Below are 24474 nucleotides of genomic sequence, written 5' to 3'. Positions count from 1 at the left end.
TTCCCTGGAAAAAAAGTGATCACACCCTGTAGGTTAGCAATTTTCTTTTGGAACCATACAGTCAATGCTGACACTTGCACTTTCAAGGAAGCCACCCTTAGACCTTTGTCCATTCCTGCCTGAAGGAATGCTAGGACTCTGGAAACTCTGAAAGACCTAAGGTCAAATTTCCAGTCACTACACCACTGAATATAGACTTGCCATATTCAGTGATAAATGCAAGCTGAGGAAGGTTTCCTTGCTCTGAGCATTGTTTGAATTACCTGTTGTGAGAATCCTCTTGCTTTTCAGGATGGAAGTCTCAAGACACACGCTGTCAAAGACAATAGATCCAGAGGCTTGTGATAGCAAGGACCCGGAGACAGTAGATCTGGATGTTGAGGGAGTAGGAATGGAACATCCATTGACAGCCTCTGCAGATCTGTGTACTAATGTCTTCTGGGCCAAACCGGAGCTGTTAGTATCACGGCGCCCCTTCCTTGTTTTGCCTTTCACATTGGTGGAAACATAGGCCAGACGAAAGTCCCATCTCACTGACAGGGCATCCACAAAGATCGCTTTGGGATCCTCTGTTCTTGACCCGTATGCGGGAACTTTGTTGTTCTGACAGGACGCCAAGAGATCTATCTCTGGTAACCTCCACTTGTCTACCAGAGTCTGGAAGACCTCGGGTGTAAAGCCCATTCGTTTGCATGAATGGTGTGTCGACTGAGAAAATCCGCATCCCAGTTTAGGACCCCAAAAATTAACACTGCAGACAAGGCTGGATGATGAAGTTTTGCCCACTTCAACGTGTAATTTACCTCCTTCATTGCGTTTTGGCTGTGAGTTCCTCCCTGATGGTTGAGGTACACTACTGACGTTGCATTGTCTGAGCGGATTTGGACTGGTTTCCCCTGAAGGATGTCCTTTGCCTGAATAAGTGCCATATATATGGCCCGAAGTTCCAATATATTTATTGGCATGCAACTTTCTTAATGGTCCACTGCCCTTGGAAGCAACTCCTTCTTGACACCGCTCCCCAGCCCTGAAGGCTGGCATCCTTTGTCAGAATTTCCCAATCTGATATCCAAAAGGGTCTCCCTTTGTCCAGATGGGATGTCTGTAGCCACCAGGCTAATGACGTCTTTACTTCCAGAGGAAAGACCATAGTCTGCGTTTTTATTGTCTGATGAAAACCATTCCATTTGTAAAGGATCAGACGTTGCAGAGGCCTCGAGTGAAACGGAGCATATTCCACCATGTCGAATGCCGACACCATTAACCACATCACAAGCATTGCTGCGTGAATGGATACCCTTTGACTGTGTAGCAGCTCCTGAATCCTTGACTGAATTTTGGATATTTTGTTCAGAGGTACAATTACTTTCTGAAGACCCGAATCCAACACAGACCCCAAATGAGTCATCCATTGTGATGGAACCAGGGACGACTTTGCCCAATTTATGAGCCAACCATGTCTCTGCAAACAAGCTATTGTCTGTTGCAGATGACACTGAAGCAATTCCTGAGATTGTGCCAGGATTAATAATTCGTTGAGGTATGGAAAAATCCTTATCCCCTGGTGACGGAGATTAGATGCCATTACCATCATAATTTTGGTGAATACTCTGGGAGCTGTGGCCAGTCCAAATGGTAGGGCCTGAAACTGAAAATGTTGCTGGAGGATAGCAAACCTGAGATAGCGCTGATGGGACAGTGCTATAGGAACACATAGGTAAGCATCCTGGATATCCAGGGATACCATAAAATCTTCCGGCTCCATGGCCAAAATAATGGTACGTAAAGTCTCCATATGAAACAGAGGCACCCAAATGTACTTGTTCAGCACTGTGAGATTGAGTATGGGCCGGAACGACCCATTTGGTTTTTGGACTAGAAACAGGTTAGAATAAAAATCTTGTCCTTGTTGTGCAGGAGGAACTGGAATTATCACTCTTGGCTGAAGAACTTCTGAACTGCCTCTTGCGAAGCCCTGGCCTTCGTTTTCACTGAAAATGGGCTGGTACAAAAAACCCTTTGAGGAGGGTGTTTCTTGAAAACAAATGCATAACCGTGAGATACCGCTTCTTGCACCCAGGCATCTGTGGTGGACTGCTGCCAGATATGTGCAAAATGAAGAAGTTGGCCTCCCACCCTGGGGTCCCCCAGGTGGAGGCCCGCACCATCAGACTGATGGCTTATCTTCCGATTGGGTAGCCCAATGCTTTTTAGTCTTACTAGACTTGTCAGATTGAGACTGTTTGCCATAACCCTTTCCTTTTGCTTTTCCTTGAGTCCGAAAGGGCCGAAAAGCTGGAAATCTAAGTTTAGATTTGTGTATGGAAGGAAACTTCACTTTCTTGGAGTCTGCTTCTGACTCCAAAATACTGTTTAATTGTCTACCAAAAAGAATATCTCCAGTGAAAGGCAAAGACTCCAGAACCTTCTTGGATTCTGAGTCAGCTTTCCATGTACGTAGCCAAACCGCTCTTCAAGCTGCTACTGCTGAGGCTGATGCCTGAGAGGCAATTGTACCCATATCCAAAGCTGCTTCTTCCATAAAAATAGCAGCCTGTTTGATATGTGATCTCTAGATGCCATTGAAAGATCATTCTCCAATGTATCAGCCCAGGCTGCCACTGCTTTTGCCATCCAGGCTGAAGCCATGGCTGGTCTTATGATTGCCCCAGACAAAGAGAAAATGTTTTTTTAGAAAACCATCTATTTTCCTATCCTTGACATCATTTAATGATGTTGAAGGCAGAGGTAATATAGATTTTCGCACCAGTCGAATGACATGCGTATCTACTTTGGGAGCTATCTCCCTTTTTAAATAGTCCCCAGCCGGAAGAGGATAATGGGAATTCCATTTATTTGGAATTCTAAACTTCTTACTTGGTGTAACCCAAGCCTGTTGCATAATTTCTGTCAGCTGTTCTGACCCAGAAAACTCAGTACTAACTGTTCTGGGGCATTTAAATACAGGTGCCTTAGATTTTACTAAAGGCTCTGCTGCCTCCTCTAAGCATAGAATGGCTCTCATAGCACTAATTAGCTCAGGTATGTCTACTGAGCTGAGGCCTTCATCCTCATCTCTGTATGCGATGAGTCCTCATCCTCCAACAAGTCCTCATCTGAAACATGTAGACTGTGAAGATGTTGTTTCAGGTCTATGTGATTTACTTACCACAGGCCTTTCAGCCTGTTTTTGTTGAGAGGTTGCGGTTTCCTGTACTGGATGTGATAAACCCCAGGTGGAATGTTGCATGTAAGGGTTAATAGGGTAACCTATTCCTGGTATAGGAGCTGGCATTATCCGCTCAGCTATAATGGATAATGTCTGTGCAAAAGTAGCCCATGGTGGTTCAATTTGAAGCTGTGTCTGCCTTGGATTATTCAAGAGGCTTTGGTGAAAGCTAAAACAATTTGCACATAGATTAACCCAGTTTTGCAAGACAAACATGAAATGAGTGTATGTGCTGATGTAGAGTGTATCCTCCTCACCCTTGCCTCTCTTAGACATGATAAATAAATCACACACCTGTACAATGTTTACTACACAATTTGAGACTGCAATCACTTTAAAATTTGTTAAAGTGACATACAATCCAATCCCTCCCTGCCTTGCACCAACACTGAGGATCGGAATACACAGAAACTGACAGAATTATAGTAAAGTCAGCCATCACACTAGCAATCATTCACAGGTTATACATTAGTATAATAAGCAATATGAGCACATAATCAACTACAGATACATTTCAAGTATGTAGGAAAAACATATTACTGCATTACCTTATATAGGAGTTTAACTGTATTCAGTCGCACAGCGAAAGAAACAGCAGCAATAGTTTACCGATTCATGCATCAGGCACTTATCCAACTATTCGTATTCAAAGGTAGATAGAGACTCAGTGTTATATCACAGGGCTCAGGAGAGTGGGATACAGGAAGACTTCACCCCGCTTCCAGGATCGATCAATAAGTTAGTGAACGCTGAGTGGATCCAGATGCTATTAGTGTACACAACTGCCCCTTGAACCTACAGTGAACACAGACGCCCAAGTGAACACCAACGCACCAGTCATACCGCCGCCTATGCTGTGACTGGGTCCTTTTAGATACACATCATCTCAGACAGAATCGTGAACTCAGTTCATCGCAGGAAACTTGGAGGAAACTGGTCATGAACCGGGAGGAGGGGCGACCAAGGAAGCATCTGACTCCCCACTGCTGACATCAACCCTAGGGATCGCAGCCTCATACTACCCCTGGAGCCTATGATCCCTGAGGCCTAGCGCTGGTTCACCCGAGGTGGCAACCGCGTCAGCGACTGTTCTAACCGTGCTCCGGCCGCAGCCTGGTCACGTCTGCTGGACTTGCTAGTACATCCTACACAGACGCCCGCTGAAACAGGACTGTATACGTGGGTAAGCGTTTTCGCAACCTGTCGGGGAGTTGTTGGAGCAACTCTAAGGTGCTTTTTAGAAGGGTTGCTCAAAAAAACTAGTAAGACTATAAAAATAAAACAAAAAAGCCTATAGCTGCTAAAAACCAGTAGCCCATTGACCATTGTCCGGCTCCTGCCACACCAAACAAAAAACTGATATGCCTGAGCCAGGAGGCAGGGATATAGGGACAAGCCAGTCGCATTCTGGGAGGCCGAAAGCCTTGATCATTTGGCGCCAATCCGCTGTCGCTTCATGATATCCCATTGTTATCCTGTGGGTAACCTGTGGACCCTGCAGGAGAAAAAAATCGAATAAAGCCTAAAGAGCCCATTTACCACATGGCCTTAAAAAATGGTTTTGAAGCCTAGTTAACAGAAAATATTTTCTGGGCCGCTTCATCAGCCTTTGATAAATAGCAAACAACCCAATCTCCAGCAAAAACAGACATTTTCATTGGAGATGGGGCTTTTCAGGGCTTTATAAATAAACCCCAAAGATGTTTAGTCAGTAGACAAATATAAAATAATAAACTTGCAAGGTTTTCGAAGGAAAATAAAAATACATATATTTTAAATATTACGTAGACCACAAGCGACCCATGACAATTTCTTATTCAATGAGTTACAGAATGATGCTACTTTATTTTATTTGGAACTATGTAGTGAAGTACATCATAGGGCCTGGTGACAGATCGGATACAATATTACTGAAATTATGAATATATCATTACCTCTTGTGGACCACCCTTCCTTGCAGAATGCGGTATATCTTTACTGTACCCTCTCATAGAATACTGCTTGTAGCTATTCTTCATTTCCTCTTCATATTGCTGATACTTCAACTGGAATCTATCGGACGGTGGAGGTAAATTCTCAGGAACGGTATTCAGCTGCGCTATAGAAAGCTGCAGAGGACAGAAGAATTAGTGGACACTTCCCAAAATCACATAGCAAATCAAAGATTTTCTTTTTTAGATCCTCTTACCTCTGTCGTGACTGGATTAGGTTTTGTGATAATCTGCAGTAAGAGTGAAAACAGTAGCAGCAAGTCAGTATGGCACTGTGCAATGTAATGTAGTGTCAAACAAGAAAAGTTTCAACCATGAGTGTTTAAGTCAAATGTCACTTTAACAAAAGCTTGTTCCACAGAGCTTCCAGGATCTGCAGTCTGCAACTATCTGTCACTCAAAGAGAAGACAAAATGGAGACTGCTCACTATAGTGCAGCTTATTGGAAAATACTGTAACTTGTAATTGCAAACATACCAGCTCATATCAGCAGACATAGGCGGATATGCCATAGGGCTCACCAGGAAGATTCCTGGTAGGCTGACTTTTCTGTGGAGCCTGTTTTGTGTGTTGTTATGTGGCCCCACCCCCCATGACAGGCAGCCCACCGCATTCAGTACACTGCATTGTCCACATTCATTCTGTTATTCCATCTCTGCAGTACAGCATCTCTGCCATCCAGTGATTCTGCCTTGGCTACACAGTATGTTATACCTCTTGTGCTGCCCATGTCGGGCCACTTCTACAAAATTTTACAGGGCCACTTTTAGTTCCCAATTCGCCCCTAGTTCAATAACAACTGCAGCAAAAGACACAAGGAAGGATGCAATTGTGTACAATCAGGCCCTATGAGGAGGGATTCTGTCCCCCTCAACAAACCCCACCCCCATTAGGGCTGCTTTCATAAATTTCCCGGGCTGGTTTTATATCCCAATCCACCCCTGTCAGCAGAGGTATGCTGTTGAGGCACAAGGCATCCCAAATATTAGTCCTCTTCACATAGTCTAGAGATCCTCTTGAAGGACTTTTAGTGAACATACTGTACAAGCCAAAAATAAGAATTTACTTACCGATAATTCTATTTCTCGTAGTCCGTAGTGGATGCTGGGAACTCCGTAAGGACCATGGGGAATAGCGGCTCCGCAGGAGACTGGGCACATCTAAAGAAAGCTTTAGGACCATCTGGTGTGCACTGGCTCCTCCCCCTATGACCCTCCTCCAAGCCTCAGTTAGGATACTGTGCCCGGACGAGCGTACACAATAAGGAAGGATTTTGAATCCCGGGTAAGACTCATACCAGCCACACCAATCACACCGTATAACTTGTGATCTGAACCCAGTTGACAGTATGATAACAGATGAGCCTCTAAAAAAAAGATGGCTCACTACAACAATAACCCGATTTAGTTAACAATAACTATATACAAGTATTGCAGACAATCCGCACTTGGGATGGGCGCCCAGCATCCACTACGGACTACGAGAAATAGAATTATCGGTAAGTAAATTCTTATTTTCTCTGACGTCCTAGTGGATGCTGGGAACTCCGTAAGGACCATGGGGATTATACCAAAGCTCCCAAACGGGCGGGAGAGTGCGGATGACTCTGCAGCACCGAATGAGAGAACTCCAGGTCCTCCTCAGCCAGGGTATCAAATTTGTAGAAATTAGCAAACGTGTTTGCCCCTGACCAAGTAGCTGCTCGGCAAAGTTGTAAAGCCGAGACCCCTCGGGCAGCCGCCCAAGATGAGCCCACCTTCCTTGTGGAACGGGCTTTTACAGATTTTGGTTGTGGCAGGCCTGCCACAGAATGTGCAAGCTGAATTGTACTACAAATCCAACGAGCAATAGTCTGCTTAAAAGCAGGAGCACCCAGCTTGTTGGGTGCATGCAGGATAAACAGCGAGTCAGATTTTCTGACTCCAGCCGTCCTGGAAACATATATTTTCAGGGCCCTGACTACGTCCAGCAACTTGGAGTCCTCCAAGTCCCTAGTAGCCGCAGGTACCACAATAGGTTGGTTCACATGAAAACTGCGACCACCTTAGGAAGGAATTGGGAACGAGTCCTCAATTCCGCCTTATCCATATAAAATACAGATAAGAGCTTTGATAAAGCCGCCAATTCTGATACACGCCTGGTCGACGCCAAGGCCCACAGCATGAACACTTTTCACGTGAGGTATTATAGCTCCACGGATTGAAGTGGCTCAACTCAATGCGACTTCAGGAAATCCAACACTACGTTGAGATCCCACGGTGCCACTGGAGGCACAAACGGGGGGCTGACTATGCAGCACTCCCTTAACAAAAATCTGAACTTCAGGCAGTGAAGCCAGTTCTATTTTGGAAGAAAATCGATAGAGCCGAAATCAGGACCTTAATGGAACCCAATTTTAGGCCCATAGTCACCTCTGACTTGTAGGAAGTGCAAAAATTGACCTAGCTGAAATTCCTCCTTTGGGGCCTTCCTGGCCTCACAGCACGCAACATATTTCCGCCATATGCGGTGATAATGGTTTGCGTTCACTTCTTTCCCAGCTTTAAATAGCGTAGGGATAACTTCCTCCGGAATGCCTTTTTCCTTCAGGATCCGGCGTTCAACCGCCATGCCGTCAAATGCAGCCGCGGTAAGTCTTGGAACAGACAGGGCCCCTGCTGCAGCAGGTCCTGTCTGAGCTGCAGAGGCCATGGGTCCTCTGAGATCATTTCTTGGAGTTCTGGGTACCAAGCTCTTCTTGGCCCCCCGGAACAATGAGTATAGTTCTTATTCCTCTCCTTCTTATTATTCTCATTACCCTGGGTATGAGAGGCAGAGAAGGGAACACATACACCGACTGGTACACCCACGGTGTTACCAGAGCGTCCACAGCTATCGCCTGAGGGTCCCTTGACCTGGCGCAATATCTTTGTAGCTTTTTGTTGAGGCGGGACGCCCTCCTGTCCACCTGTGGCCTTTCCCCACGGTGTACAATCATTTGGAAAACTTCTGGATGAAGTCCCCACTCTCCCGGGTGGAGGTTATCTGCTTCTCAGTTGTGTACTCCAGGAATGAACACTGCTGACAGTGCTAACACATGATTTTCCGCCCATCGGCGAATCCTTGTGGCTTCTGCCATCGCCATCCTGCTTCTTGTGCCGCCCTGTCGGTTTACATGAGCGACCGCCGTGATGTTGTCTGACTGGATCAGCACCGGCCGGTGTTGAAGCAGGGGTCTAGCCTGACTTAGGGCATTGTAAATGGCCCATAGTTCCAGAACATTTATGTGTAGGGAAGTCTCCTGACTTTTCCATAGGCCTTGGAAGTTTCTTCCCTGTGTGACTGCCCCTGCAGTCACCACCACAGCGACACCCTGGCCCTTGGAGACAGGGTTATCCGCCGATGCATCTGAGGATGCGACCCGGACCACTTGTCCAACAGATCCCTTGCATGGGAATTGACGAATGGAAATTCTTCGTAAGAAGCTACCATCTTTTTCAAGGCTCGCGTGCATTGATGCACCGATACCTGTATTTGTATTAGGAGGTCTCCGTCTAGAGACGCCAACTCCTTGGACTTCTCCTCCGAGAGAAACCCATTTTAACCTGTTCTGTGTCCAGAACCATATCCAGGAACAGTAGACGCGTCGTAGGAACCAGCTGCGACTTTGGAATATTCAGAATCCAGCCGTGCTGTTGTAGCATTTCCCGAGATAGTGCTACTCCGACGAACAACTGCTCCCTGGACCTCGCCTTTATAAGGAGATCGTCCAAGTACGGGATAAGTACTTCGGCCATTACCTTGGTAAATACCCTCAGTGCCGGGGACAGACCAACGACAACGTCTGGAATTGGTAATGACAATCCTGTACCACAATTTTGAGGTACACCTGGTGAAGAGGGTAAATAGGGACATGCAGGTAAGTATCCTTGATGTCCAGTGATACCCTGAAATTTTGCAATAATCGCCCTGAGCGATTCCATTTTGAACTTGAACCTTCGTATATAAGTGTTCAAGGATTTCAATTTTAGAATGGGTCTCACCGAACCGTCTGGTTTCGGTACCACAACATTTTGGAATAGTAACCCCGGCCTTGTTGAAGGAGGGGTACCTTGATTTCACCTGCTGGAAGTACAGCTTGTGAATTTCCGCCAGTACTACCTTTCCGAAGGCAGCAGGCGAGGCTGATGTGAAGGCAACGGCGAGGGGGAGTCGTCTCGAACTCCAGCCTGTATCCCTGTGATACTACTTGCAAAACCTAGGGATCCACCTGTGGGCAAGCCCACTGGTCCCTGCAGTTCCCGAGACGCGCCCCCACCGCACCTGTCTCCACCTGTGGAGCCCCAGCGTCATGCGGTGGACTCAGAGGAAGCGAGGGAAGAGATTTGATCCTGGGAACTGGCTGACTGGTGCAGCTTTTTCCTTCTTCCCTTGTCTCTATGTAGAAAGGAAGCGCCTTTGACCCGCTTGCTTTTCTGAAACCGAAAGGATGTACCTGAAAATACGGTGCTTTCTTAGGCTTTTGTGAGGAAACCTGAGGTAAAAAAATTTCTTCCCAGCTGTTGCTGTGGATACGAGGTCCCAGAGACCATCCCCAAACAATTCCTCACCCTTATAAGGCAGAATCTCCATGTGCCTTTTAAATGCAGCATCACCTGTCCACTGCCAGGTTACTAATACCCTCCTGGCAGAATGGACATTGCATTAATTCTGGATGCCAGCCGGCAAATATCCCTCTGTGCATCCTTTATATATATGACAACGTCTTAAATAAGCTCAATGTTAGCAAAACATTATCCCTGTCTTAGCTATTATCTGACAGGGTATCAGACCACGCTGCAGCCGCACTATTTATGCTGAGGTAATAGCAGGCTTCAGTGTATAACCTGAGTGTGTAATTACAGACTTCAGGATCGCCTCCTGCTTTTTATCAGCAGGTTCCTTCAAGGTGACCGTATCCTAAGACGGCAGTGCCACCTTTTGACAAACGTGTGAGCGCCTTATCCACCCCAAGGGATATCTCCCAACGTGACCTATCCTCTGGCGGGAAAGGGTACGCCATCAGTAACTTTTTAGAAATCACCAGTTTCTTATCGGGGGAAACCACGCTTCTTTACACACTTCATTCATTCATCTGATGGGGGAACAAAACACTGGCTGCTTTTTCTCCCCAAAAATAAAACCCTTTTATGTGGTACTTGGGTTCATGTCAGAAAATGCGTAACACATTTTTAATTGCCGAAATCATGTAACGGATGTTCCTAGTGGATTGTGTATATGTCTCAACCTCGTCGACACTGGAGTCAGACTCCGTGTCGACATCTGTGTCTGCCATCTGAGGTAACGGGCATTGTTTGAGCCCCTGATGTCCATCCACTCTGGTGTCGGCCCCACAGGGGGCGACATCCCATTTATCGGCCTCCGCTCCGCCTCCACGTATCCAACATGTCGACACAGCCGTACCGACACACAGCACACACACAGGGAATGCTCTGATAGAGGACAGGACCCCACTAGCCCTTCGGGGAGACAGAGGGAGAGTATGCCAGCACACACCAGAGCGCTATATATATATATATATATATATATATACACACAGGGATAACCTTATATAAGTGTTTTTCCCCTTATAGCTGCTGTATTGTTATACTGCGCCTAATTAGTGCCCCCCTCTCTTTTTTAACCCCTTTCTGTAGTGTAGTAACTGCAGGGGAGAGCCAGGGGGCTTCCCTCCAACGGAGCTGTGAGAGAAAATGGCGCCAGTGTGCTGAGGAGATAGGCTCCGCCCCCTTCTCGGCGGCCTTTTCTCCCGTTTTTCTGTGGAATCTGGCAGGGGTTAAAATTCATCCATATAGCCCAGGAGCTATATGTGATGTATTTTTAGCCAGCCAAGGTGTTTTTATTGCTGCTCAGGGCGCCCCCCCCCTAGCGCCCTGCACCCTCAGTGACCGGAGTGTGAAGTGTGCTGAGAAGCAATGGCGCACAGCTGCAGTGCTGTGCGCTACCTTGTGGAAGACAGGATGTCTTCTGCCGCCGATTTGCCGGACTCTTCTTGCTTCTGGCTCTGTAAGGGGGCCGGCGGCGCGGCTCTGGGACCGAGCTCCAAGGCTGGGCCTGTGAGCGGTCCCTCTGGAGCTAATGGTGTCCAGTAGCCTAAGAAGCCCAATCCACTCTGCACGCAGGTGAGTTCGCTTCTTCTCCCCTTAGTCCCTCGATGCAGTGAGCCTGTTGCCAGCAGGTCTCACTGAAAATAAAAAACCTAAACTAAAACTTTCACTAAGAAGCTCAGGAGAGCCCCTAGTGTGCACCCTTCTCGTTCGGGCACAAAAATCTAACTGAGGCTTGGAGGAGGGTCATAGGGGGAGGAGCCAGTGCACACCAGATAGTCCCATAGGTGTGCGCAGGGGGGGTGCCTGGTGCGCACAGGCACCCCCTAATGTCTGGCACCCCGATCTCACATTCCTGATGCAGCGATCGCCGAGCAGGTTGATTACTGTCCCCTCTGCGCTGCACCCTGTCAGGACTGCATTACGGACTGGACGCCTGGGTTAATGAAGGGTGCCACTGCCAACGGCTTTCAAACTCCCGGCTCCACCTCCATGTACAAAAACACAGTGATGTGATTACGTCATGCTACTCACACGCCCACCCGCCACACCTGCCACATGCCCACCTCTCTCCTTCTATGCTATGCCAACACCAGCCACTGATGAGGATCACCTTGCAGCCAGCGTTCCTCTTAGGAAGACAAATTCAATACTGGCAGGCAGTTGGCAGCAGCATTGACACGTCAGTCATTTTTCCAGCAGCAGCAGTACTAGTCTGCGACTGTCAGTGTCAGTGAGTGACTGCAGCTTGCAGGGGAAAGAGAGGGGGAGCCAGACCAGGCTGAGGAGGAGCAGTGTAATTGCAGTGAGTGCCATCAGGGGTGTTTGTTTGGAGCACACCACAACATCTGACAATGTATCTGCTTTATTAGGATTGGTACAAGGGTGGATATTTTATATTGCGTTGACCATCCATAGATGGTTCTAGACACGCCCAAAAGGCGGTGCTAGACACACCCATCCGATGGTGCACCCCCTAATAATATGTGCTGCGCACGCCTATGGATAGTCCTAAAGCTTTCTTTAGATGTGCCCAGTCTCCTGCGGAGCCGCTATTCCCCATGGTCCTTACGGAGTTCCCAGCATCCACTAGGACGTCAGAGAAACTACAACTGAGGGGGTAATCCTTGTCAACGGGAAGAGGACATAAAGCAGTATGCAAAAACAATCCAAGAATTCATATTTTTCCCTAAGCCACAGCCAGGGGCGTTTTCAGAGAGGTGGGGACCCATGTGCCGCCTCCGTTGCCCGCACCCCTCCTTTCCAGCAGCAGCAGACTTAGCATAATGCCAGAGTCTACTGCACATGCGCAGGTCTCCGGGAACATGGCGCCCACGCCTTGTTCCCTTCCCGGGGACACCTCCAGTGTGCATGCGCAAATCACCCGGAAATGGCCGTGGCGGAAATTTTCCGAGTGATTTGTGCCCGCACAGCAGGGCCTCCGTCGCGGGACTCCAGAGGGGTAAGTATATTCTATGGGTGCAGTGTGTGCGGTGTGGGACCCCCCGGGACCTATTACAGAAACGCCTATGGCCATAGCCTATCTATTCTTTGCTTGACGTGCTCATCTATTACCTACAGCTGCTAACAGAGCACAATTTCCAGCACACAAGTGTTGAACATTTCAGCAGCACATTTTTAGGGCTTTATGTATAATTATGTTTATGTGTTATTATTCAGCATGTTATAGAAGTAAAATATTACATTATAAATTCGGCCTGGCGAGCAAGTTAGGTTGTTAGAGAAAGTGCACTTGCATTCACCTAGACTGTATTGCATGTAACAGTTACACATGCCAGCATTAAAGTGTATATTGAAATCATTATATTTTTGAAACTACAAAGAAGTACACTTAGGAGGTAATTCAGACCTGATCGTAGCAGCAAATTTGTTAGCAGCTGGACAAAACTATGTGCACTGCAGGGGGGGCAGATAAAACATTTGCATAGAGAGTTAGATTTGGGTGGGTTATTTTGTTTCTGTGCAGGGTAAATACTGGCTGCTTTATTTCTGTGGCGGAGTCCGTTTCCCACAAGTCAGCTGTAGTTACACCCACATTGTGTGCATGTAACAAAATACATACGTCTGCCCGCATTCCAAGCTGTGCACATCTATGCAACCACATCGCCCCACTCCATAAATCTGGATTCAGGGCCATTATCGTTATCACATGAACTATCCTTGGAGCAAGAGATGAGACAGAAAACAGGCAGATCACTGAGCACATACAACTCAGCATAGCCAGCAAATCTCTCTATATGACGTTGAATCCATCACTTTAATAAAACAGTGCAACTGAGCGAATAAAATTAACTTTTTAACATTTGTGGGTGCTGTCTTTTTTTTATATTAGTATAATACTTATAGTATGAATAATAAGAATTTACTTACCGATAATTCTATTTCTCATAGTCCGTAGTGGATGCTGGGAACTCCGAAAGGACCGTGGGGAATAGCGGCTCCGCAGGAGACTGGGCACAAAAGTAAAAGCTTTAGGACTAGCTGGTGTGCACTGGCTCCTCCCCCTATGACCCTCCTCCAAGCCTCAGTTAGGATACTGTGCCCGGACGAGCGTACACAATAAGGAAGGATTTTGAATCCCGGGTAAGACTCATACCAGCCACACCAATCACACCGTACAACCTGTGATCTGAACCCAGTTAACAGCATGATAACAGAGGAGCCTCTGAAAAGATGGCTCACAACAATAATAACCCGATTTTTGTAACTATGTACAAGTATTGCAGACAATCCGCACTTGGGATGGGCGCCCAGCATCCACTACGGACTATGAGAAATAGAATTATCGGTAAGTAAATTCTTATTTTCTCTGACGTCCTAGTGGATGCTGGGAACTCCGAAAGGACCATGGGGATTATACCAAAGCTCCCAAACGGGCGGGAGAGTGCGGATGACTCTGCAGCACCAAATGAGAGAACTCCAGGTCCTCCTCAGCCAGGGTATCAATTTTGTAGAATTTTACAAACGTATTTGCTCCTGATCAAGTAGCTGCTCGGCAAAGTTGTAAAGCCGAGACCCCTCGGGCAGCCGCCCAAGATGAGCCCATCTTCCTTGTGGAGTGGGCTTTTACAGATTTTTGGCTGTGGCAGGCCTGCCACAGAAAGTGCAAGCTGAATTGTACTACAATTCCAACGAGCAATAGTCTGCTTAGAAGCAGGAGCACCCAGCTTGTTGGGTGCATACAGGATAAACAGCGAGTCAGATTTTCTGACTCCAGCCGTCCTGGAAACATATTTTTTTCAGGGCCCTGACAACGTCTAGCAACTTGGAGTCCTCCAAGTCCCTAGTAGCCGTAGGCACCCCAATAGGTTGGTTCAGGTGAAACGCTGAAACCACCTTAGGGAGAAACTGAGGACGAGTCCTCAATTCCGCCCTGTCCGAATGGAAAATCAGATAAGGGCTTTTACAGGATAAAGCCGCCAATTCTGACACGCGCCTGGCCCAGGCCAGGGCCAACAGCATGACCACTTTCCATGTGAGATATTTTAACTCCACAGATTTAAGTGGGTCAAACCAATGTGACTTTTTGGAACCCAAAAACTACATTGAGATCCCAAGGTGCCACTGGAGGCACAAAAGGAGGGTGTATATGCAGTTCCCCTTTTACAACGTCTGAACTTCAGGGACTGAAGCTAGTTCTTTTTGGAAGAAAATTGACAGGGCCGAAATTTGAACCTTAATGGACCCCAATTTCAGGCCCATAGACACTCCTGTTTGCAGGAAATGTAGGAATCGACCCCGTTGAATTTCCTCCGTCGGGCCTTACTGGCCTCGCACCACGCAACATATTTTTGCCAAATGCGGTGATAATGTTTTGCGGTTACATCCTTCCTGGCTTTGATCAGGATAGGGATGACCTCATCCGGAATGCCTTTTTTCCTTCAGGATCCGGCGTTCAACCGCCATGCCGTCAAATGCAGTCGCGGTAAGTCTTGGAACAGACAGGGTCCTTGCTGAAGCAGGTCCCTTCTTAGAGGTAGAGGCCACGGATCCTCCGTGAGCATCTTTTGAAGTTCCGGTTACCAAGTCCTTCTTGGCCAATCCGGAGCCACGAATATAGTGCTTACTCCTCTCCATCTTATCAATCTCAGTACCTTGGGTATGAGAGGCAGATGAGGGAACACATACACTGACTGGTACACCCACGGTGTTACCAGAGCGTCTACAGCTATTGCCTGAGGGTCCCTTGACCTGGCGCAATACCTGTCGAGTTTTTCCCAACGGTTTATAATCATGTGGAAGACTTCTGGGTGAAGTCCCCACTCTCCCGGGTGGAGGTCGTGTCTGCTGAGGAAGTCTGCTTCCCAGTTGTCCACTCCCAGAATTGCTGACAGTGCTATCACATGATTTTCCGCCCAGCGAAGAATCCTTGCAGCTTCTGCCATTGCCCTCCTGCTTCTTGTGCCACCCTGTCTGTTTACGTGGGTGACTGCCGTGATGTTGTCCGACTGGATCAACACCGGCTGACCTTGAAGCAGAGGTCTTGCTAAGCTTAGAGCATTGTAAATGGCCCTTAGCTTCAGGATATTTATGTGAAGTGATGTCTCCAGGCTTGACCATAAGCCCTGGAAATTCCTTCCCTGTGTGACTGCTCCCCAGCCTCGCAGGCTGGCATCCGTGGTCACCAGGACCCAGTCCTGAATGCCGAATCTGCGGCCCTCTAGAAGATGAGCACTCTGCAACCACCACAGGAGGGACACCCTTGTTCTTGGTGACATGGTTATCCGCTGATGCATCTGAAGATGCGACCCGGACCATTTGTCCAGCAGGTCCCACTGGAAAGTTCTTGCGTGGAATCTGCCGAATGGGATTGCTTCGTAGGAAGCCACCATTTTACCCAGAACCCTTGTGCATTGATGCACTGAGACTTGGCTCGGTTTTAGGAGGTTCCTGACTAGCTCGGATAACTCCCTGGCTTTCTCTTCCGGGAGAAACACCTTTTTCTGGACTGTGTCCAGGATCATCCCTAGGAACAGAAGACGAGTCGTCGGAACCAGCTCCGATTTTGGAATATTGAGAATCCAATCGTGCTGCCGCAACACTACCTGAGATAGTGCTACACCGACCTCCAACTGTTCCCTGGATCTTACCCTTATCAGGGAATCGTCCAAGTAAGGGATAACTAAAATTCCCTTCCTTCGAAGGAATATCATCATTTCGGCCATTACCTTGGTAAAGACCCGGGGTGCCGTGGACCATCCATACGGCAGCGTCTGAACTGATAGTGACAGTTCTGTACCATAAACCTGAGGTACCCTTGGTGAGAAGGGTAAATTTGGACATGAAGGTAAGCATCCTTGATGTCCCGAGACATCATGTAGTCCCCTTCTTCCAGGTTCGCAATCACTGCTCTGAGTGACTCAATCTTGAATTTGAACCTCTGTATGTAAGTGTTCAAAGATTTTAGATTTAGAATCGGTCTCACCGAGCCGTCCGGCTTCGGTACCACAACAGTGTGGAATAATACCCCGTTCCCTGTTGCAGGAGGGGTACCTTGATTATCACCTGCTGGGAATACAGCTTGTGAATGGCTTCCAAAACTGTCTCCCTGTCAGAAGGAGACATCGGTAAAGCCGACTTTAGGAAACGGCGAGGGGGAGACGTCTCGAATTCCAATTTGTACCCCTGAGATATCACCTGAAGGATCCAGGGGTCTACTTGCGAGTGAGCCCACTGCGCGCTGAAATTCATTGAGACGGGCCCCCACCGTGCCTGATTCTGCTTGTAAAGCCCCAGCGTCATACTGAGGGCTTGGCAGAGGCGGGAGAGGGTTTCTGTTCCTGGGAACTGGCTGATTTCTGCAGCCTTTTTCCTCTCCCTCTGTCACGGGCAGAAATGAGGAACCTTTTGCCCGCTTGTCCACGAAAAGACTGCGCCTGATAATACGGCGTCTTCTCATGTTGAGAGGCGACCTGGGGTACAAACGTGGATTTCCCAGCTGTTGCCGTGGCCACCAGGTCTGAAAGACCGACCCCAAATAACTCCTCCCCTTAATAAGGCAATACTTCCAAATGCCGTTTGAAATCCGCATCACCTGACCACTGTCGTGCCCATAACCCTCTACTGGTAGAAATGGACAACGCACTTAGACTTGATGCCAGTCGGCAAATATTCCGCTGTGCATCACGCATATATAGAAATGCATCTTTTAAATGCTCTATAGGCAAAAATATACTGTCCCTATCTAGGGTATCAATATTTTCAGTCAGGGAATCCGACCATGCCAACCCAGCACTGCACATCCAGGCTGAGGCAATTGCTGGTCGCAGTATAACACCAGTATGTGTGTAAATACATTTTAGGATACCCTCCTGCTTTCTATCAGCAGGATCCTTAAGGGCGGCCATCTCAGGAGAGGGTAGAGCCCTTACAAGCGTGTGAGCGCTTTATCCACCCTAGGGAGTGTTTCCCAACGCACCCTAACCTCTGGCGGGAAAGGATATAATGCCAATAACATTTTAGAAATTATCAGTTGTTATCGGGGGAAACCCACGCATCATCACACACCTCATTTAATTTCTCAGATTCAGGAAAACTACAGGTAGTTTTTCCTCACCGAACATAATACCCCTTTTTGGTGGTACTCGTATTATCAGAAATGTGTAAAACATTTTTCATTGCCTCAATCATGTAACGTGTGGCCCTACTGGAAGTCACATTTGTCTCTTCACCGTCGACACTGGAGTCAGTATCCGTGTCGGCGTCTATATCTGCCATCTGAGGTAACGGGCGCTTTAGAGCCCCTGACGGCCTATGAGACGTCTGGACAGGCACAAGCTGAGTAGCCGGCTGTCTCATGTCAACCACTGTCTTTTATACAGAGCTGACACTGTCACGTAATTCCTTCCAACAGTTCATCCACTCAGGTGTCGACCCCCTAGGGGGTGACATCACTATTACAGGCAATCTGCTCCGTCTCCACATCATTTTTCTCCTCATACATGTCGACACAAACGTACCGACACACAGCACACACACAGGGAATGCTCTGATAGAGGACAGGACCCCACTAGCCCTTTGGGGAGACAGAGGGAGAGTTTGCCAGCACACACCAGAGCGCTATATATATATATATATACAGGGATAACCTTATATAAGTGTTTTTCCCCTTATAGCTGCTGTAATTTCAATACTGCGCGTAATTAGTGCCCCCCTCTCTTTTTTAACCCTTTCTGTAGTGTAGTGACTGCAGGGGAGAGCCAGGGAGCTTCCCTCCAACGGAGCTGTGAGGGAAAATGGCGCCAGTGTGCTGAGGAGATAGGCTCCGCCCCCTTATCGGCGGCCTTATCTCCCGTTTTCCTATGTATTCTGGCAGGGGTTAAATGCATCCATATAGCCCAGGAGCTATATGTGATGTATTTTTTGCCATCTAAGGTATTTTTATTGCGTCTCAGGGCGCCCCCCCCAGCGCCCTGCACCCTCAGTGACCGGAGTGTGAAGTGTGCTGAGAGCAATGGCGCACAGCTGCGGTGCTGTGCGCTACCTTATTGAAGACAGGACGTCTTCTGCCGCCGATTTTCCGGACCTCTTCTGCTCTTCTGGCTCTGTAAGGGGGACGGCGGCGCGGCTCTGGGACCCATCCATGGCTGGGCCTGTGATCGTCCCTCTAGAGCTAATGTCCAGTAGCCTAAGAAGCCCAATCCACTCTGCACGCAGGTGAGTTCGCTTCTTCTCCCCTTAGTCCCTCGATGCAGTGAGCCTGTTGCCAGCAGGTCTCACTGAACATAAAAAACCTAAAACTAAACTTTTCACTAAGCAGCTCAGGAGAGCCACCTAGTGTGCACCCTTCTCGTTCGGGCACAAAAATCTAACTGAGGCTTGGAGGAGGGTCATAGGGGGAGGAGCCAGTGCACACCAGCTAGTCCTAAAGCTTTTACTTTTGTGCCCAGTCTCCTGCGGAGCCGCTATTCCCCATGGTCCTTTCGGAGTTCCCAGCATCCACTAGGACGTCAGAGAAATTAAATATTTCTTTCTGCAATTTTAAAGGTTGAAATATGTTCTAAAAATAAGATTTTAAACCTACCGGTAAATCTATTTCTCCTAGTCCGTAGAGGATGCTGGGGACTCCGTAAGGACCATGGGGTATACGGGCTCCGCAGGAGATAGGGCACCTAAAAAGAACTTTGACTATGGGTGTGCACTGGCTCCTCCCTCTATGCCCTTCCTTCAGACCTCAGTTAGAGAACTGTGCCCAGAGGAGATGGACAATACAAGGCAGGATTTAGCAATCCAAGGGCAAGATTCATACCAGCCCACACCAATCATACCATGTAACCTGGAACATACATAACCAGTTAACAGTATGAACAAACGACAGTAACGGTCCAAGACCGATGTCAACTGTAACATAACCCTTATGTAAGCAACAACTATATACAAGTCTTGCAGAGTTTCCGCACTGGGACGGGCGCCCAGCATCCTCTACGGACTAGGAGAAATAGATTTACCGATAGGTTTAAAATCTTATTTTCTCTTACGTCCTAGAGGATGCTGGGGACTCCGTAAGGACCATGGGGTTTATACCAAAGCATCCAATCGGGCGGGAGAGTGCGTATGACTCTGCAGCACCGACTGAGCAAACGCTAGGTCCTCATCAGCCAGGGTATCAAACTTGTAAAATTTAGCAAAAGTGTTTGACCCCGACCAAGTCGCCGCTCGGCAAAGTTGTAATGCCGAGACGCCTCGGGCAGCCGCCCAAGAAGAGCCCACCTTCCTAGTGGAATGGGCCTTAACCGAATTTGGTACCGGCAGTCCAGCCGTAGAGTGAGCCTGCTGAATCGTATTACAGATCCAGCGAGCAATAGTCTGCTTCGAAGCAGGAGCGCCAATCTTATTGGCCGCATACAGGACAAACAGAGCCTCTGTTTTCCTAATTCTAGCCGTCCTGGCTACATAAATTTTTAAGGCCCTGACTACGTCCAGGGATCTGGCATCCTCCAGGTCACTTGTAGCCACAGGCACCACAAAAGGTTGATTCAAATGGAACGAAGAAACCACTTTAGGCAAAAAATGTGGACGTGTCCTCAATTCAGCTCGATCCACATGAAAAATCAAGTAGGGGCTCTTGTGTGACAAAGCCACCAATTCTGACACTCGCCTTGCTGATGCTAAGGCCAACAACATGACCACCTTCCAAGTAAGAAATTTCAACTCAACCTTGTTAAGCGGTTCAAACCAGTGTGATTTTAGGAACTGCAACACCACGTTCAGGTCCCATGGTGCCACTGGAGGCACAAAAGGGGGCTGGATGTGCAGCACTCCCTTTACAAACGTCTGGACTTCTGGAAGAGAAGCCAATTCCTTCTGAAAGAAAATCGAGAGGGCCGAAATCTGTACCTTAACAGAGCCTAATTTCAGGCCCATATCCACTCCTGTCTGTAGGAAGTGGAGAAGACGACCCAGATGAAAATCTTCCGTAGGTGCATTCTTGGTCTCACACCAAGACACATACTTTCGCCAGATATGGTGATAATGTTTTACCGTCACCTCCTTCCTAGCCTTTATTAAAGTAGGGATGACCTCTTCCGGAATCCCCTTTTTCGCTAGGATTCGGCGTTCAACCGCCATGCCGTCAAACGTAACCGCGGTAAGTCTTGAAATACACAGGGCCCCTGCTGCAACAGGTCTTCCCTCAGTGGAAGAGGCCAGGGATCTCCTGTGAGCATCTCTTGTAGATCCGAGTACCAGGCCCTTCGAGGCCAGTCTGGGACAACGAGTATCGTCTGTACTCTTCTTCGTCTTATGATCCTCAACACTTTTGTGATGAGAGGAAGAGGAGGAAACACGTAGACCGATTTGAACACCCACAGTGTTACCAGAGCGTCTACTGCTACTGCCTGAGGGTCCCGAGACCTGGCGCAATACCTCCGAAGTTTTTTGTTGAGGCGTGACGCCATCATGTCTATTTGAGGAGTTCCCCAAAGACGTGTTACGTCTGCAAAGACTTCTTGATGAAGTCCCCACTCTCCTGGATGGAGATCGTGTCTGCTGAGGAAGTATGCTTCCCAGTTGTCCACTCCCGGAATGAAGACAGCCGACAGAGCGCTTACATGATTTTCCGCCCAGCGAAGGATCCTTGTGGCTTCCGCCATCGCGACTCTGCTTCTTGTCCCGCCTTGGCGGTTCAAATGAGCCACTGCTGTGACCTTGTCTGATTGAATCAGAACCGGTAGGTTTCGAAGAAAACTCTCCGCTTGTCGAAGGCCGTTGTAAATGGCCCTGAGTTCCAACACATTGATGTGTAGACAGGACTCCTGGTCTGACCAAAGTCCCTGAAAATTTTTTCCCTTTGTGACCGCTCCCCATCCTCGGAGGCTCGCGTCCGTGGTAACCAGGATAAAGTCCTGAATTCCGAACCGGCGACCCTCCAGCAGGTGAGCACTTTGCAACCACCACAGGAGAGACACTCTGGCCCCTGGGGACAGAGTTATTTTCCGATGTAAGTGCAGATGGGACCCGGACCACTTGTCCAGAAGGTCCAATTGAAAAGTCCTTGCATGGAACCTTACGAAGGGAATGGCCTCGTAGGCCGCCACCATTTTTCCCAGAACTCGAGTGCATTGGTGAACTGACACCCTTTTCGGTTTTAGCAGGTCTCTGACCATGTTCTGGATGTCCTGGGCTTTCTCTATTGGGAGGAAGACATTCATTTGTTCCGTATCCAGTATTATACCTAGGAACGGTAGTCGAGTTGTCGGAATCAACTGTGACTTCGGTAGATTTAGAATCCAACTGTGTTGCTGGAGCACTCTCAGAGAGAGCACCACACTGCTCAGCAATTTCTCCCTTGATCTCGCTTTTATCAGGAGATCGTCCAAGTATGGGATAATTGTGACTCCATGCTTGTGCAGGACCACCATAATTTCCGCCATTACTTGGTGAAAATCCTCGGGGCCGTGGAGAGTCCAAACGGCAACGTCTGAAATTGGTAATGACAATCCTGTACAGCGAATCTCAGATATTCCTGATGGGGGGCATATATAAGGACATGAAGGTACGCATCCTTTATGTCCAGAGACACCATAAACTCCCCCTCCTCCATGTTGGCTACTATCGCTTTGAGAGATTCCATTTTGAATTTGAATCTTTTTATGTACAGGTTTAGGGATTTCAGATTCAAAATAGGTCTGACCGAACCGTCTGGTTTCGGGACCACAAATAGGGTTGGAGTAGTAACCTCTTCCCTGCTGGTGCAGGGGAACCTTGATTATCACTTGCTGTATAGACAGCGTTTGAATTGCAGCTAACACTATATCCCTTTCCGATGTGGAAGCTGGTAGGGACGATTTGAAAAATCGGCGCGGGGGCACCTCCTCGAATTCCAATTTGTAACCCTGGGAAACTATTTCCAACACCCAGGGATTCAGGTCTGAACTGACCCAGGCCTGACTGAAAAGTCGAAGACGTGCCCCCACCGGTGCGGACTCCCTCAGGGGAGCCACAGCGTCATGCTGTGGGTTTTGGAGCAGCCGGGGAGGACTTTTGTTCCTGGGCACCTGCCGAAGCAGGTGCTCTCTTGCCTCTGCCCTTACCTCTGGCGAAGAAAGAGGATCCCCGACCTCTTTTGGACTTGTGCGACCGAAAGGACTGCATCTGATAGGGTGTAACTTTCTTTTGCTGTTGTGGAATATATGGTAAAAAATTTGATTTACCTGCTGTAGCTGTGGAAACCAGGTACGTCAGCCCATCCCCAAACAATACATCACCCTTATAGGGTAGTACTTCCATATGTTTTTTGGAATCCGCATCACCCGTCCATTGGCGAGTCCATAAGGATCTTCTCGCTGAGATAGACATGGCATTGGCCCTAGAAGCTAGCAATCCAATGTCCCTTTGAGCATCCCTCATAAATAAGACTGCGTCTTTAATATGGGCTAGAGTTAGGAATATAGTATCCTTATCCATATTATCAAATTGATCTGTCAGCTCATCTGTCCAAGCTGCAATTGCGCTACACACCCATGCCGACGCAATTGTCGGTCTTAGCACAGCACCCGTATGAGAATAAATACACTTTAAGGTAGTTTCTTGTCTGCGATCTGCAGGGTCCTTTAGGGCTGCTGTGTCAGGAGACGGTAGCGCCACTTTCTTGGACAAGCGCGTCAGGGCCTTGTCCACAGTGGGGGGTGATTCCCAAATCTCCCTGTCCTGCTTAGGGAAAGGGTATGCCATATAAAATCTTTTGGGGATCTGCGGTCTCTTATCCGGAGTCTCCCAAGCTTTTCCAAAGAAATCATTCAATTCATGAGAAGTGGGAAAGTTAATAATCTGTTTCTTTTCCTTAAACATGTGTACCCTTGTGTCGGGGACCGAGGGTTCATCCACAATATGCAACACATCCCTTATTGCCACAATCATACACTGAATGGTTTTAGTCACCCTAGTGTGCAATTTTACTTCGTCATAGTCGACACTGGAATCAGAATCCGTGTCGGTAGTAGTGTCTTGTGTTAAGGGACGCTTTTGAGACCCCGACGGGCCCTGTGAGTCGGTCCAATCCGAGGATTGACCCCCTGATATCCCCCCTAAATCAGCCTTATCAAGCCTTTTATGTAAAGATGCCACACTTGCATTCAACATATGCCACATGTCCATCCAATCTGGAGTCGGCACAACCGACGGGGACACACCACTCATTTGCTCCACCTCCTCCTTGGAGAAGCCTTCCGCCTCAGACATGTCGACACACACGTACCGACACCCCACACACACAGGGATTAACCTATAAGGGGACAATACCCCAACCAGGCCCTAAGGAGAGACAGAGAGGGAGTATGCCAGAACACACCAGCGCTTAAAAGCACTGGAAAAAATATGTCCAGATAGCGCTTTTCTATATATAATATGCCAATTCCCACTCACTGCGTCGCTAATGTGCCCCCCTCCTCTTTTTTCCAGCCTGTGAAGTTCAGCAGGGGAGAGACCAGGGAGCCAGCGTTTTCCTCATGCAGCTTCTGTGGAGAAAATGGCGCTGGTTAGTGCTGAGGATCAAGCCCCACCCACCCGACGGCGGGCTTCGGTCCCAGTGATTTTTCAATAAAAATGGCGGGGGATCATAGATTTACTGCCTCCGCAGCCTAATCAATCTGTATTTGCCCAAATGTGCGGTTTATTGCTGCCCAGGGCGCCCCCCCCTGCGCCCTGCACC

The 24474-nt window shown here is 48.2% G+C and overlaps 1 protein-coding gene across 3 annotated transcripts in view; it reads right to left on the bottom strand.

Moving 5' to 3' along the window:
- CAPS2 (calcyphosine 2) overlaps positions 1–24474 on the bottom strand; it is a 274614-nt gene that overhangs the window by 166839 nt on the left and 83301 nt on the right. For all 3 annotated transcript variants that reach the window (XM_063927438.1, XM_063927440.1, XM_063927439.1), the window contains exons 6-7: positions 5418–5450; positions 5164–5337 (exon numbers count right to left, since the gene is read on the bottom strand). In XM_063927438.1, coding sequence (XP_063783508.1) covers positions 5164–5337; positions 5418–5450 — 207 coding nt within the window. The remainder of the gene's footprint in view (positions 1–5163; positions 5338–5417; positions 5451–24474) is intronic.

The sequence above is a fragment of the Pseudophryne corroboree genome, chromosome 6 (assembly GCF_028390025.1).
Source record: "Pseudophryne corroboree isolate aPseCor3 chromosome 6, aPseCor3.hap2, whole genome shotgun sequence".
Lineage (NCBI taxonomy): Eukaryota > Metazoa > Chordata > Amphibia > Anura > Myobatrachidae > Pseudophryne > Pseudophryne corroboree.
This window is presented reverse-complemented; position numbering and strand designations above follow the sequence as displayed.